Source organism: Pan paniscus, chromosome 20 (genome assembly GCF_029289425.2).
Source record: "Pan paniscus chromosome 20, NHGRI_mPanPan1-v2.0_pri, whole genome shotgun sequence".
Lineage (NCBI taxonomy): Eukaryota > Metazoa > Chordata > Mammalia > Primates > Hominidae > Pan > Pan paniscus.
In genome coordinates this window covers 60756990-60772514 of record NC_073269.2, presented here as the reverse complement: position 1 = coordinate 60772514, position 15525 = coordinate 60756990, and the positions used below count along the sequence as shown (strand labels likewise).

Here is a 15525-nt window from a genome sequence, read left to right as displayed (position 1 = left end):
TCAGTGTGATTGTAGCCTCAAGTAGACTAGGAGGTAAGCCAGTTAGGTTGGAGAGGTGGGCAGGGGTCAAGTGAAATGGAGAACTGTGGGCTAAGCAAAGGAGTGTGTTTTCTCTCCAGCAGGCAGTGGGGACCTTACACATTTGTAAACAAGAGAGAGGCATGTTCAGATTCATGGTGTGAGGAAGAGAGATGGCCTAAGATGAAGACTGACGCCTTCAGATTTCAGCTGCTGGTACATGGGAGCTGGCAAGCTGATTTTGAGACAGGGCTGTTGTCTCCCTAGAAGATCCCCTCAAGTCCTGACTGTGGTGCTCGTGGGCAGGAGACAACTTTGGATCTGGGCTCAGCATTTGGAAGTTCCGTGTACACGCTGGTATCTGTTGGGGGTGTCTTGGGCGTCTGAGAAGGGCGAGTGATTTTTCTCTGTGTGAAAACGCAGTGATCCAATTATGCGTATGACACCTCCTGAGGGTCTTGTTCAACAGAATCCTGGAGCGAGGGAAATGCTGAGTGAGGGAGGGTGCTCACATTTTTCAGGACTCTTTGGGAATAACACTAGCCACGAGGCTGGGCCAAGGAGCACCTACCTCCCTGTTCACTGTTCTGTTCCCTGCAGGCTCTTGGTCCATTACAGCAGCATCTGTAGGAGACAGAAGTCAACAAAACAGCTCAGAGGGCACTTCCAGGTCCTCATTTCATAAGCAGATACCAACACACAGGGGGAGGCCATAGGTGCCTGAGGTCCCTCAGTTGCCAACAGCAGACTCAGACATTCTATCTCTCTGAGCTCAAGGACCCATCCCATGAATAGCTCTGAGTTCCCATCCCATGAATAGCTCTGAGTTCCCATCCCATTGATCTGTCTCCCACTTTCTGCCTGTCATGGAACCTTCTTCTGGATGTGAGTGGCTGCAGGGGACGTGAGGACACAGTTCAGAGTCAGGCAATGGTCTGTGAGCTGAAGGCAGGGGCAGGGTGTCTGGTGCTCTCTCTAGAAAGTCCTGCCTCTGTGGCTGCTGCCTTGGGCCAGGGACCATCCTACCTGTGAGGAACACACACGTGCCTGCTCCCATCCTGCTTCCCCACATGGCCCTGAGCTTTCTGGCCTCTGCTTCGTGAGACTTACTTTTTTTTTTGGAGCACCAGCGATGAAGGAGAAAGAAGAGGAGGATGGCGAAGGGGATGATGACCACTGAGGTCCCAATCAGAACGTGCAGGTGTCTGGGGTTACCTGGAAGAAGACGAGACACCAATAAGAAGCTAATCATAGCAGTTCCTCTTTATGAATTGTCTCGCATTTCTTGATTGACAGGTAACCACATACAGCATCTCTTTAGGACAAGCACCCAGCCTGCAGAACTGTGAGGCAAACAAATCTCTTTTCTTTAGAAGTTACCCAGGCTCAAGTGTTCTTTTAGAGCAACAAAAATGGACTAAGACAGCAACATCCTGAGATCAGGAGGAACGTCTCAGAACAGCCTGGGCTGTCTTCCTGTTCTTCCTGGAGGAGGACGTCATGCAGTGCTTTAGCTGAGAGCTTCCTGTGGCTCCACGGTACAAAACCCAGGCTGGGCTGCTTTCTGGCTTCCCCCAGCTACACTGCAAATGGGGTGAATCCACATGTCCCGAGCAACTTCTCTGAGCCTTGAGGGACTGGCTCACATTGAAATGTAGGTTTCTGTTGTCACTCGCTGCTTATCTGTTAGTAATGAACCTGCCTGTGTAATGTGTTCTCTGTGTGTTCTGTCTCCCTGGAGTGACGGTGAGTGATAGGAATTGGCATAGGCCCAGGTGCAGTCCAGGAGGTGTTTAGAGTCTTCTCTGGGAAGACTGCACTGGGATTGATACACAGCAAATGTGCTTTAGGATTTCTACATCCACAGCATTCTTGAGTCAAACAACTTGCATTCTCCAAGAAAAGGAAACAAAAGTGAAATCAAGATAAAAAAAAGCGAAGTAGGATTCTCTTGTGTCAAACAGCCAGGAAATAGTGCTGAAGCCCGTGTGAAACGTGCTACTCTTTGTGATCTCAGGAGACACATGTTAGGCTGCTGTTCTACCCGAGAGGCTGGGGGAAGGACCACCCCCTCGGCCATCTATTGCTTCAATACCTCCTGTCCTCCTGTGAATTAGTAGGAAAGGGGAGCAGGAGCTAGTGCTGGCACTGATCTCTGATTCCAAGATCTGGACTCACACCAAGGAGTATTGTTTACCTCCCCATGGCCTATCTGAATCTCCACAGGTGATTGGAAGTAGGGGTGATGTGGGGATTTGGGTGAGAGGGCATTTTTTTTTGTGATGAACAGAGCACTTTGTCTATTCCAGGATCTGTGCTGGAGGATTCAGCGGGCTTTCACTTTTTTTATACGATCTCATGCTCACAGAAAGCCAAATAGGGAAGAGGTTTTAGGCTGATTGCCTAACGGATAAGATAAAGGATCAAAGAAGTAATTATAGACAAATAGAAAAATGATGATTGGAATTCAGGTGCCTTTGTCATTCGCGTGTGTTTTATTATATTTATGCATTTCTTATTTTTATTTTTTGAGATGGAGTCTCCTTGTGTCACCCAGGCTGGAGTGCAGTGATGCAATCTCCACTCACTGCAACCTCCACCTCCTGGGTTGAAGTCATTCTCCTGCTTCATCCTCCAGAGTAGGAGCTGGGATTACAGGGATGCAACAGCATGCTCGGCTAATTTTTGTATTTTTAGTAGAGATAGGGTTCCACCGTGTTGGTCAGGCTGGTCTCGAACTTCTGACTTCATGGAATCCACCCGCCTTGGCCTCCTGCAGTGCTGGGTTACAGGCGTGAGCCACCATTCACAGACTTGTATACTATGCTATAATAGATCCCTTCATTTCCACCACCCCTCATATATCTGTCACTCCTTTGCCAGGTATTGGTTTATGTGTAGGATGAATAAATCTCATAAAGAAATTAATTAAGCGAGGATTAAACAACTAGGAAAATCAAATCCTGCAAGCCCTCCCTGCAAGTGATTCTACCTCACAAGCCTATCTTATATCCATCTGCTTCATCCACTTAGGGACTAAATCAGCACCACATTTCACCAGTGGGGTAGGAATTGCCTTTTCCACAGTCTCCTGGATTCTAGTTATGCACATGGGCCTCCCTTATTTTCATGTCAGTCACTATTAATCATGTAGGGATTCCTGGTTACCCCGAGGTGAATCCAACGGCTGTGAGTATCAAACACACACTCCTTGTTCCTCCTTAGTTTCCTGTGTACCCAGTGTGCTCTCCGTCTCTCCACAGTCGTCTTGTCATTCTCCCCATCTCATTCCCAGCATTTCAGGCAGAGCCTCTTCCTTCCACATCAGATTGTTTTCACCTTTGTGCCTTCACGGCTGACAGCTGTGTGTGGAAAATCCTTCCGCCAATCTTTCAGGGGTTCAATCGGTGTTTTTCATTAATGTCACAAATATCTGATTAATGAGACCTTCTCTGTCACCCAAAATCATACACTCAGCATTATCTATTATTGATTTTGAATTCTGGCTGGGCACAGTGGCTCACGCCTGTAATCCCAGTACTTTGGGATGCTGAGATGGTTGGATCACTTGAGGTTGGGAGTTTCAGACAAGCTTGGCCAACATGGTGAAACATCCTCCCTACAAAAAATATACAAAAAGAATTAGCCGGGCATGGTGGCAGTTGCCTGTAATCCCAGCTACTCGAGAGGCTGAGGCAAGAGAGTCACTTGAATCCAGGAGACGCAGGTTGCAGTGAGCCAAGATTGTGACACTGCACTGTAGCCTGGAAGACAGAGGGAGACTCTGTCTGAATAAACAAATGAACAAACAAACAAATAGATTTCATGCACAAATGCTTCCCAATGGATCATTCATTTATTGGTTCACTTGTGCATTCATTTTCTGCCCTCCCGTTTAACCATCTGCAATATCAGTGTCCCAAGAGCAGAGACCAAATGCATCTTGTTCACTGTTTGTGGAAGGCAGAAGAATGCTGTCCCACCCCAAAATGTCCCTGTCCTAGCCTCTATAGCTTGTGAATATGTTATTTTACATGGAAAGGAGGAATGAAGATTGCAGATGGAACTACAGTTGCTAATCAGCTGAACTTAAAACAAGGGTATCCTGGATGACTTCCGGGAGATTATGATGGATTTTCATCTTGGTGAACCCAATAGAATCCCCAAGTTTTCAAAAGAAGGGGAAGAAGGGAGAGCAGCATTCAGAGAAAGAGGTGTGGTAAGGAAGAAGGGTCTGAGTGATGCCATGTGAGATGTGATCAGTCTTTGTGGGCTTTGAGGAAGGAGGAAGGGGACCAGGAGCCAAGGAACTGGGAACCTTTAGAAACTGGGACAAGTAGAAGCAGATTCTCGCCTGCAACCTTCAGAGGGAAGGCAGCCTTGCTGTCACCTTGATTTTAGCCCAGTGACATGCGCTTCATACTTTGAGCTACAGCTGTGTAAGATAATTAAATAACCGTTTTGTTTTCACCCATGAATCTTGTGGAAATTTGTTATGGCAACAAGAGGAAAAGCTTCCACACTGCACAGCCTGAGCATGGGGCCATGGCTGAATAAGTCAGTGAGTCGAAGTGTGCGTGCATGAGCTCTGTTCTCTGTTACGGCAAGGCTCTTGCTCTGCTGAGTCAGCCAGGGTTGCTTCATGACCAACAGTAATTCATTCCTGGGCAAGTGGAACTTCTCTAAAACACCTCGCCCTCATCAGATGTTCCCTTCCCTTCCCTCTCTCAAGCCCCCAGGAATTTATCCTCCAGTTAGGAATGCAGGCAGAACAAACATTGCATTTTTCCTGAGAAGGATGTCAGATTGGCAATCATTCTTCTAGCTTGTAGGAGGTCTCAGCTCCATAAAATGAGAGATTAAGAGATTTCACTGAGCCCTGTGTTGGGCCCAGATCCCTTTCGCTGTTGGGGTATCTGGAGTTCAGAGATGGTAGAAGACAGGCGCACAATGTCAGAGCTGTGAGATGCTGAGTCAACGCCTGAATCCAAGGTTTCCACCTCCCCAGGTTTCCAAAAGCGGATATAAGAGGGTTCTGTACTCACCGGTTTTGGTGCTTGGTTCAGTGGGTGAAGGCCAACTATTTGAAGGGTTTCCTAGAACATGAGACAGGAGAGAGGTGAGGAAATGAGGCTGCCTGTCCTCTACTCAATGGAAATCTTTGAGGTTGGTTCACGGCCAACACTCTGTTATCTAATATTGTGCCCTGGGAGTCCTGGGATCCTTTTTTCCGTAATTTTTGTATGTGACACCCACTGTCTTGAGACTTCAAGGTATAAAGAGAAAACAGGAGCATCACAGTACCTGATCTCAAAATATGTTACAGAGCTGTAGTAAGCAAAACAGCATGATGTTGGCATAAAGAAAGGCACATAGAACAATGGAGCAGAATGAAGAACACAGATATAATCCATGCATTTACATCCAATGTTTTTTGATTTTTTCTTTTGAGGTGGAGTTTCACTCTGTCACCCAGGCTGGAGGGCAGAGGTGCAATCTTGGTTCACTGCAACCTCAGCCTCCTGGGTTCAATCAATTCTCTTGCCTCAAACTCCTGAGTAGTGGTATTACAGGTGCTGACCACCATGCTCAGCTAATTTTTGTATTTTTAGTAGAGATGATGTTTCACCATGTTGGCCAGGCTGATCTTGAACTCCTGGCCTCAGGCGATCCACCTGCCTCGGCTTCCTAAAGTGCTGGAATTGCAGGTGTTAGCCACCATGCCCAGCCCATCCAGTGGACTTTGACAAAGGTGCCAAGAACTTACAATCAGGAAAAGACAGTCTTTTCAATAAACAGTGCCGGGAAACCTGGACATCTACATGCAGAAGAATGAAACTGCACCTCTACCTGTCACCATACACAAAAATCAAATGAAAATGGATTAAAGATGTGAGTCAAAGGCCTGAACCTATGAAACACGTAGAAGAAAATATTGGGGAAATGCTCCACGACATTTGTCTGAAGGAAGACATTTTGTTTTAAACCTTCAAAACACAAGTAATCGAAGCAAAAATAGACCATTGGGATTACCTCAAACTAAGCAACTTATGCACCGCTAAAAATAAACCAACAAAGTGAAGAGACAACCCACAGATTGGGAGCAAATATGTGCAAACTATGCATCTGAGACGGGATTAATAACTAGAAATATAAGAAGCTCAAACAACTCAATAAAACAAATGATTTAATTGAAAAAGGAGCAAAAGACATGAAATTTCCCCGCATATGAAAAAGTGCTCAGTATCACTCATCATCAGAGAAATGCAAATTAAAATTGAAGTGAGTTTTCATCTCATCCCATTAACATGGCTTTTAGGCTGGGCGTGGTGGCTCACGTCTGTCATCCTAGAACTTTGAGAGCCCGAGGTGGGCGAATCTCCTGAGGTCGGGAGTTTGAGACCAGCCTGACCCACATGGAGAAACACTGTCTCTACTAAAAACACAAAAATTATCCGGGCGTGGTGGCGTGTGCCTGTAATTCCAGCGACTTGGGAGGCTGAGGCAGGAAAATCGCTTGAACCTGGGAGGTGGAGGTTGCGGTGAGCCGAGATCACGCCACTGCACTCCAGCCTGGGTGACAAGAGCGAAACTCCATCTCAAAATAAAATGAAATAAAATAAAATGGCTTTTAGCTGCAAGACAGGCGAAAGAAATGCTGCCAAAGTGGTAGAGAAAGGACAACCCTGGTACCCTGTTGGTAGGAGTGTAAATTAGTACAGCCATTACGGAGAAAAGTGTGGAAGTCCTTTAAAGAACTAAAAAGAGGTTGGATGAGGTGGATCATGCCTGTAATCCCGGCACTTTGGGAGACCGAGGCGGGCACCTCAGTTGAGGTCATGAGTTTGAGAGCAGCCCAGCCAACATGGGGAAACCCCATCTATACTAAAAAAACCAAAAAGTAGCCAGGCATGGTGGCGTGCACCTGTAATCCCAGCTACTAGGGAGGCTGAGGCAGGAAAATCATTTGAACCCAGGAGGCGGAGGTTGCAATGAGCCAAGATCACATCACTTGTACTCCAGCCTGGGCACAGAGGGAAACTGTCTCAAAAACAAAAACAAAACAACAAACAAAAAAATAAAAAGAGAACTTTCATAGTATCCAGCAATTTCACTACTGGGTTTATATCCAAAGGAAAGTAAATCAATATATCGAAGTGATATCTGCACTCGTATGATTGGTGCAGCACTGTTCACAGTAGCCAAGATGTGGAGTCAACCTACCTGCCCATCAGTGGATGAATGGATAGAGAGAATGTAGTACATTCGCACAGTGGAGACTACTCATCCATAGAAAGAATAACATCCTGATATTTGCAGCCACATGGATGGAACTGGAAGTCATTACAAAGATTCTCATTTCTCATCCATATACAGGAGCTAAAAGGTGGATCTCATGAAGGTAGAGAGTAGAATGGTGGCTACCAGAGGCCAGGAAGAAAAGGGTAGAGGGTAAAAAAAAAAAAAAAAAAAAAAAAAAATATATATATATATATATATATATATATATATATATATATATATATATGTATTTATGACCACTAGACTTTACACTTAAAAATGGTAAATGTGGCTGGGCGTGGTGACTCATGCCTGTAAGCCCAGCACTTTGGGAGGCCGATGGGGGTGGATCACATGGTCAGGAGTTCGAGACCATCTCGACCAACATGGTGAAACCCCCTCTCTACTAAAAATACAAAAAGTAGCCTGGCATGGTGGTGCGCGCCTGTAGTACCAGCTACTCAGGTGGCTGAGGCAGGAGAATCGCTTGAACCCAGGAGGTTGAGGTTGCAGTGAACTGAGATTGTGCCACTGCGTTCCAGCATAGGGGACAGAGCTAGACTCTGCCTCAAAAAAAAAAAAAAAGTTAAAGGTGGTAAACGATATAGGTATATTCAACCTCAATAAATATTTTTTCAAACAAAAAGAAAAGGGTGTAGGGGTTGCTGGTGATGACATCTCTGTGTGGATGAGAGGCCAGGAAGGGCTTCTGGGAAATGGGTAAGGTTAAGGGGCTGAGGGAACCTCTGATGTCCCCAAACTTAGCCCAGTCTCCCTCCTCTGGGTGTCTCCTGACCGCTTTCTCCATCTGCCTGGGTGCCTGGAGCCCTGGCCGCGGGCCTCCATGCAGGCCGTGCAGGAGGGTTTGGAGGTGCCCTGTCTGCCATCCTGTGCCCTGATCCCTCCCTCACATGCAGGCTTCATCTTCTCTCTGCATCTGTCCACGCTTCTCTCCATCATCAGCAGGAAGTTCCTCAGCTAAGGCTCTAGGATCATAAGACATAGGACAGGCATGGGCTTTCCTCACCTGTGACAGAAACAAGCAGTGGGTCACTCGAGTTTGACCACTCGTAGGGAGATACACGGAAAGAGCCGAAGCATCTGTAGGTCCCTCCCTGGGTGGCAGGGCCCAGCGGAAAGTCAGCCTGGAATGTTCCGTTGACCTTGGTCACTGCAGGGAGCCTATGTTCATGGGCCTCCCCCTCCCTGGATAGATGGTACATGTCATAGGAGCTCCGGGAGCTGCAGGACAAGGTCACATTCTCTCCTGCCAGAACCGTGGGGCCCGGCTGGGCTGAGAGAGAAGGTTTCTCATATAGACCTGGAAGGAGAAGAGGCAGTTTCCTCAGGGAGGTTCTTCCTTGTCACAGCTCCCCTCCCACCTGAGCTGAGAACTCAGTCCCCTGCTCTATGGCCTAATGCTCTCTCTCTCTCTCACCCTCCACTCATCTCTCTTCATGTCTATTTCCTCCTTCCACCTTCTCTGTCTCTCTAGGTCTCTGACCTCACTTCCCCACCTCTAGATATGTTTTCCCTTTTTGGATTGTTTTATTCTCTCTGACTCTCCTTGGATTGGTTGACTTGATGTTACTTTTTTAAATTCTGAGTTTCTCACTTTGTGTCCTGTTCATAACTTTCTGCATATTTCTATCTATTATCTATTGATCTATCTATTTATCTATTCAGTGTCTAACTACAAATTCTCTACCTGCCATCTATATCTATATATCATCTATTTATCCATCGTCTATCTATCCATCAATCATCTATTATCTATATCTATGTATCATCTGTCTCTCTCTATGATTTCTCTCTTTTTCTGCCTCTCTATCTCTATGTATTATCTATATATCTATCTTCATCTTCATGATGTCTATGTATCATCTATTAATGAATCAATCAATCATCATCTATGTATCTATAACCTATTATTTATCATCTACCTATTTACCATCTATCTGTATCTATCCATCTATCATCTGTCTCGCTCTGCCTCTCAGTCTCTCTAGTTCTCTTTGGAATCTCTGCAATTCATCCCCACATCTCTATCTTTCTATGTCCTTGTGCCTCTCCCTCAAGACTCTAATTTTAGTGCTTTTCTCTGCTCTCTTCCATCATTGTCTCCATTTCTCTGCCCTCTTTTCTCTCTCTTTATGTGTCTGTGAGTCTCTCAATCTCCTTCCTCTGGCTCTTTCTCTGTGTGTTTATGTCTTTGCTTTTTGGTGTCCCTGATTTCTCTCTGTGTCTCTCAGTGATCCTATCATATGTGGGGTTATTTGGAATGTGAGCCTCAGAATCTAGTCTGGGGACTGCAAGTTCACACAGCATACAGGGGTTGGCGTTCTGGGGCCATGATATCCTGGGACGATTACTCTCCATTTCATGGAAGGCAGAGGTGTCAGAATAAACACGGCATCTGTAGGTGCCAGAAAGCCTGAGGCCACAGGACACAACTCAGGTCAGAAATATGGGTGTCCTTGGGTTTTCCTGGTAGAGAACACTTTGTGGAGGTAAAACAGAAATGAAACTTCTAACCTGTGCCAGGTCTGTGAGCAAAGTCAGCATGGACGGACACCTCTCTCTGGGACATGTCTGTCTGTCTGTCTCCTTTAACTCTTTCTTTCTTTTCTAACTCTCAGTATCTGTCCTCTGTTATGACACCTGGTCTGTACTTGTGTCTCCTGTTTCTCTGTCTCTGTTGGTACAGACCTCACCAAGTCAGTCTCTCTCCATAAGAATACCAAGCTCATCTTCCTTACAACCACCTGGGCCTCCAAGTCGTGGATCATTTCACTCTGCATCCCAATGACAATGAGAAGAATGTCTGGACACTCTCACCTGTGATCACGATGTCCAGAGGGTCACTGGGAGCCGACAACTGATAGGGGGAGTGAGGAACAGAACCGTAGCATCTGTAGGTCCCTGCCAGGTCTTCCGTCATGGGACCGATGGAGAAGTTGGCCTTGGAGACCCCATCATGGTGCTCTCCAGTGAGGCTCAAAGTGTCGTTAAACATCCCCTTTCTGTGCAGAAGGAAGTGCTCAAACATGACATCTGACCAACATTGCAGGATGACTGTCTCTTCTGATTTCACCAGGCGACCTGGGTGGGCCAGGAGGGAAGGTTTTCTGTGGACTCCTAGGAAGACAGTTTGTGAATTTAGAAGGTGTCTCTCTTTATCATCCCATCCATGGCACCTGGAATGAGTGAGGCTTCCCCTCGCTGGTGTCTTATCCCTCTCCTTCCTCTCTGTGTCTTCATGTTCTTTTCTGTGCCCATAACTCCTGGTGCAGGTCCTTCCATCTGTCTCCCTACCTCTTCTCTGTCCCTCTGTCTCTAGTAGCCTCTGATTCCCTTGCTGCTGGGCTCAGCCTCATCTCTTGGGCTGTTGTACCTATTTCACTCTAATGTCTTTCCTGCTGTCGATGTGGGGGTGGAAGAGGAACCAGGATAGGCTGCACGTCCCGGCTCTTAGCAGCCTGGTTCAATCTGTTTTGGACGAATTGGAATCCTTGGCAGGAGGTATGAACTGATCAGTAAGGCAGGCACCAGTGTCCACACACCCTGTTCCTGGTGGGGACTGGGAGCCACTGTTGCCATGCCTGTGCCAGCTTCCATAGGCTGGCTACTGGTGCTGGTTGGAGGAGTATCAACCCCTCCCTATGTGGATGGAGCCTGGTGGTGGCATCATAATCCCACCCTTGCTGATCTCGGTGTAGCCAACCTTCTCCTTGTTTGGTTTCTTTAATTAATTAATTAATTTTAGAGACAGAGTCTCACTCCTTCGCCCAGGCTGGAGTGAAGTGGTGTGGTCTAGGCTCACTGCAACGTCTGCCTCCTGGGTTCAAGTGATTCTCCTGCCCTCAGCCTCCCGAGTCGCTAGGATTACATGCACCTGCCACCATGCCTGGCTATCCTTGTGTCCTTTCTTAACTTGTCCTTGACGTGGGTTCCAGTGTTGGTTTCCTGTTGCTGCTGTAGAAAATTATCAGAAGCATGGCAGCAGGAGAGAGCACACTGACCCCTTCCAATTCTGGAGACAGAAATCGGACCCTGTTTTTCCTGGGCTAAAATCAAGGCATCTGCAGGGCTGTGTTCCCTCTGGAGACACAGGAGAATCAGTTCCTTGACTTTTCCAGCCTCTATAGGCCACCTGCATTCATGGCTCATGGCCTTCCTCCACCTTCAAAGCTGATGGAGTCTCCCATTACGCTACTCTAATCCCCACTCCCCTCTTCCTCCTCCTTTCATGTGGACACTTGTGATTACACTGAGCCCAGCAGGACAGTCGAGGCCATCTCCCCATCTCAAGGTCAACTAATCAACAACCTGAGCTCCATCTTCCCCTTCTGTCCCTTCCCTTATAACATAAATAGTCACAGACTCCAGGGATTAGAATGTAGTCATCACTGGGGACAATTATTCTTCCCACCACAGCAGCCATTTCCCTGCATTCAATCCCCCTTTACCCCAAATACAGTTAGGGTCTGGATGATGGGACGCTGGTGGACACCCCCACCAGAAGCTCTGGGACTCAGGAGGTGGGACAAGGAAAATCCCAGACAGGAGCCCTCTTACCTGTGACCATGATCACCAGGGGGTTGCTGGGTGCCGACCACCCAGTGAGGAAGTGTGGGTGTGAACCCCGACATCTGTAGGTCCCTGCATGTGCTGGGGTCACAGGGCCCATGAAAAGGCTGTTCCGGAATACTCTGTTGTAGAGCTCAGGGACAGGCATCCCGTCTTCTTTGGACAGACTGAATTCGTTAAACCCAAGACGAGAGCGACACTGAAGAGTCACATATTCTCCTTCAGACACCACAGCGCTGGGCCAGGCAGAGAGGAAGGGCTTGTCCTGACCACCTTGGGGAGAAGGAGGCGCCGCCTTAGACAGGAAGATGTGGAGCCGCCCCTCCCTCCTTGTGCTCAGAAGATTCTCCTATTTCCACTTTCTAAGGCTCCTACCACACCTGGGTGCCCAGGGCTACAGGAAGGACCCATCCCGCATAGACATGGCGTCTCCCTGCAACAAAAGTGTCAGCTGAGAACTTTGAGCAGGTGCTGAATAAGCGACTCTTACTAGATTTTAATAGTGCAAGATTACTCACGTAAAACAACACAAATAGACATGGAGTCGAGGGCATGTCCTTTGTGAATGGAATAGCAGCCAATGTGTGAACCACAATACACAACTGAGCCCCCATCAGAGGATTTGGAATGTCAGGGCCATGGCTGGGGTTCCCCCACCTCTTAGGTAGAATGACAGCAGCCACACTGCAGCCCCTACCGTCATGGAAACGCTGGAGGGTGTGAGTTACACCTTTGTCCTCAGAGGCCTGCTGTTCCTAGCACTGCTTTGCTCCCTGCCTCTGCCAGTGACACCACATCCCCGCCGCACAGCACAGCTTGGAGGACCCCAGTCTACCCTCCCGGGTTCCCACAGAACCTGACTCAGCCCAGGGAAAGGAAGGCTGGGGAGGGCAAGGTCGGAACTGTGGGCTGAGCACCCCAGGGTCTCGTCATCCTTGTTTATAAGAAAATCCCCCACCGGGCTTCCCTCCTGTTTCAGGAAAATCCTCTTATGTGGGGAGATGACAACCTAAGGTTTGGAGAAGGACTCACCCATGTGTGGCCAGGACCCCTGCAGCAAGAAGAACCCTGGAAAGAAAGATCATGATGGACCATCCACCTGCAGGCAAACCAGGCCTCCCTTGCTGCCCCGACTGGGCTGTGAGTCTTGGTAGCCAGGCCCCTGATTGGCTGAAGGTAAACTTAGCCTCCCTGCCTACCTGCTGCCAAGAACAGGGCTCTCGGCTGTGGAGAGACCCAGGCTCCAGGCCCAGATCAACACTTCCTGGCCCAGATCTCCACTCCAGGCCCAGATCAACACTTCCTGGCCCAGATCTCCACTCCAGGCCCATATCTCCACTCCAGGCCCATATCTCCACATCAGACCCATATCTCCACTCCAGGCCCAGATCTTTACCTCTAGGCCCAGATCTCCATCCCCGCACTCCCTCCCTCGATTCCCTTCCAGGACTCACCAACACACGCCATGCTGACGACCATGAGCGATATGGTGCTGCCGGTGCAGACAGGCGGCCGCGCCCCAGCTCAGCTCAGCAGCGCACAGGATGTTTTTTGGCGCCCTGCCCATGCAGTTTACATGCTGACCACATCATGGGAGGGTGACGTACGCAGGCTCTTTCTACCTTGCATGAGGCCCAGTGGGTGCTCGCTCAAGAGCGGAACATGGCTTCCTGGAAATTGTTCTCACTAGAATTGACACCTTGCGTCCTTCACTATGACCAGACTCAAAAGACGTCTCAGATCCAAACTCTCACACACGAGATGATTGAATTCTGTGCTTTCATTAAAGACTTTTGATGAATTTTTGTTTTTATCTGAGATTCAAACTCTTCTTCATGTGTAATGTGCAAAATATCTAAGAGGTATTATTAACATTATCAGAGTAATTGTGACAAAAAGCCATTCTAATTTTCCTGCTTGAGTTTCTAGTACTAAACCAGAGGCACGAGAACTGCTTGAACCTGGGAGGCGGAGGTTGCATTGAGCTGAGCTCGAGCCACTGAACTCCAGCTTGGGTGACAGAGGAAGAGTGTGTCTCAAGAAAAAAAAAAAAAAGCAAACTAAATAACCTATAATAACAAATCAGAGGACTGAGGTTACCAAATTTTAAGGGGTTCTGTAAGTTTATATAAAATGCAGCATCCTCATGAGAGGGGATACAGAGAACCACTGGACAGAAAAGTGTGTCTAAAATACATCTGTGGATACACAGTCCCTTTATAGTTGACAAAGGCTGCCATGTAGTTTAAGGTGGAATAGAATATTTTCTCAAAAAATAACACAGGACCATAGGGTTACACGTAGGAAAAAATAAATCTAAACTTATCCTCACACTTTAAAAACGCTTCTTATTTTTTATCTTGTTGTTGTAAATTTTTTATGCTTTATTTTTAAGATTGACAAATAAAAATTATATACCGTGGTCCTTCACTATCCCTGGGTGATTGGTTCCAGGATCCCCATTCAGATACCAAAATCTGCAGATGCTCAAGCCTCTTGCATGAAATGGCATAGTGAAGCTGGGCACCGTGGCTCATGCCTGTAATCCCAGCACTTTGGGAGGCTGAGTTGGGTAGATCACAAGGTCAGGAGTTCAAGACCAGCCCGTCCAACATTCTGAAACCCCATCTCTACTAAAAATACAAAAAAAAAAAAATTTATCTGTGCATGGTGGCACGTGCCTGTAATCCTAGGGGAGGCTACTGGGGAGGCTGAGGGAAGAGAATCGCTTGAACCTGGGAGGCGGAGGTTGCAGTGAGCTGAGATCGTGCCACTGCACTCCAGCCTGGGTGAGAGAGTGAGACTGTCTCAAAAAAAAAAAAAAAATAGCATAGCAATTGCATAGAACCCATGCACATCCTCCTGTATACATGAAATCATCTCTTGATTACTTATAATTCCTGACACAGCCTACACGCCACTCAATTTGTGTCGATTCAACATAGTTTTTTGCTTTTTGAAACTTCGGGGATTTTTTCCTCAAAATATTTTTTATTTATTGTTGGTTCAATAAACACCTGTAAACCCCACAGATATGGAGGAGTGACTGTATATTTATATTATGAAAGATGATGTGTTGATGTGTGTCCCTGTGGAGATGAGACTAACAGGGCTTATGACTCTACAAATGTTTCATCATGGAATGACTCTGCCATCTTTGCAGGTCTGCAGGGAGTAAGAATATGACTTGTTCATCTGATTCACGATCCTTGGAACCTCCTGTGTGCTGCATCTTTGGATGGAAATTGGAGTCTCAGAGACCAATCAGGCTCCACCCTGCTTCCAGAAGCTCAGAGTCCAGGGGTGAGAACCCAGTGGAGAACAGATGGGGTTACATGGACATAGTACTGATAACACCGGGAGCCTTAGGCAAGAAAAGAGTCCCATTACCGAAACCATGAGGGCAGACATGTTTATTTGAAGGAGGGAAAACTACATTGAAATTATTTAAAAAAATGTATAAGTTTTACTGCTGACAGAAGGCTGAAAGATAGTCTGAGGGGAGGTGGAACAGCATGAGGGAAGGTGGAACAGCACGTGCCTAAGTGCCGTGTTAAGAGGGAGCCTCTTGTATGTTTGGAATTGTGAGTTCCTCAGTGTGATCACAGCCTTAGGTAGACTAGGAGGTAAGCCAGT

The 15525-nt window shown here is 47.2% G+C and overlaps 1 protein-coding gene across 3 annotated transcripts; it reads right to left on the bottom strand.

The window, feature by feature from the left end:
- Positions 1 to 262: 262 nt before the first annotated feature.
- On the bottom strand, positions 263 to 13435 carry LOC134729566 (killer cell immunoglobulin-like receptor 2DS1). Of its 3 annotated transcripts, XM_063599654.1 has the most exons (9): positions 13344 to 13368; positions 12922 to 12957; positions 11878 to 12162; positions 10138 to 10437; positions 8327 to 8620; positions 5064 to 5114; positions 1129 to 1233; positions 590 to 642; positions 450 to 491 (listed from the first exon to the last, which is right to left on the bottom strand). In XM_063599654.1, the coding sequence occupies exons 1-9, from the start codon at positions 13366 to 13368 to the stop codon at positions 450 to 452; spliced, it is 1191 nt and encodes a 396-aa protein (XP_063455724.1). The 3 variants fall into 3 exon arrangements, with proteins under 3 accessions (XP_063455726.1, XP_063455724.1, XP_063455725.1); XM_063599656.1 differs by lacking the exon at positions 11878 to 12162 and having other exon boundaries at positions 263 to 491; positions 13344 to 13435; XM_063599655.1 differs by lacking the exon at positions 5064 to 5114.
- Positions 13436 to 15525: the final 2090 nt, after the last annotated feature.

Excerpts from the sequence above, each read along its gene's own strand:
- LOC134729566 (XM_063599654.1), bottom strand. The coding sequence starts at position 13,368 with ATGGTCGTCAGCATGGCGTGTGTTG. Across the intron at positions 8,621-10,137 it reads TCTGGACATCGTGATCACAG|GTCTATATGAGAAACCTTCT; the intron begins GTGAGAGTGTCC and ends TTCTCCTTCCAG. Across the intron at positions 5,115-8,326 it reads ACTGCTTGTTTCTGTCACAG|GAAACCCTTCAAATAGTTGG; the intron begins GTGAGGAAAGCC and ends CTCATGTTCTAG.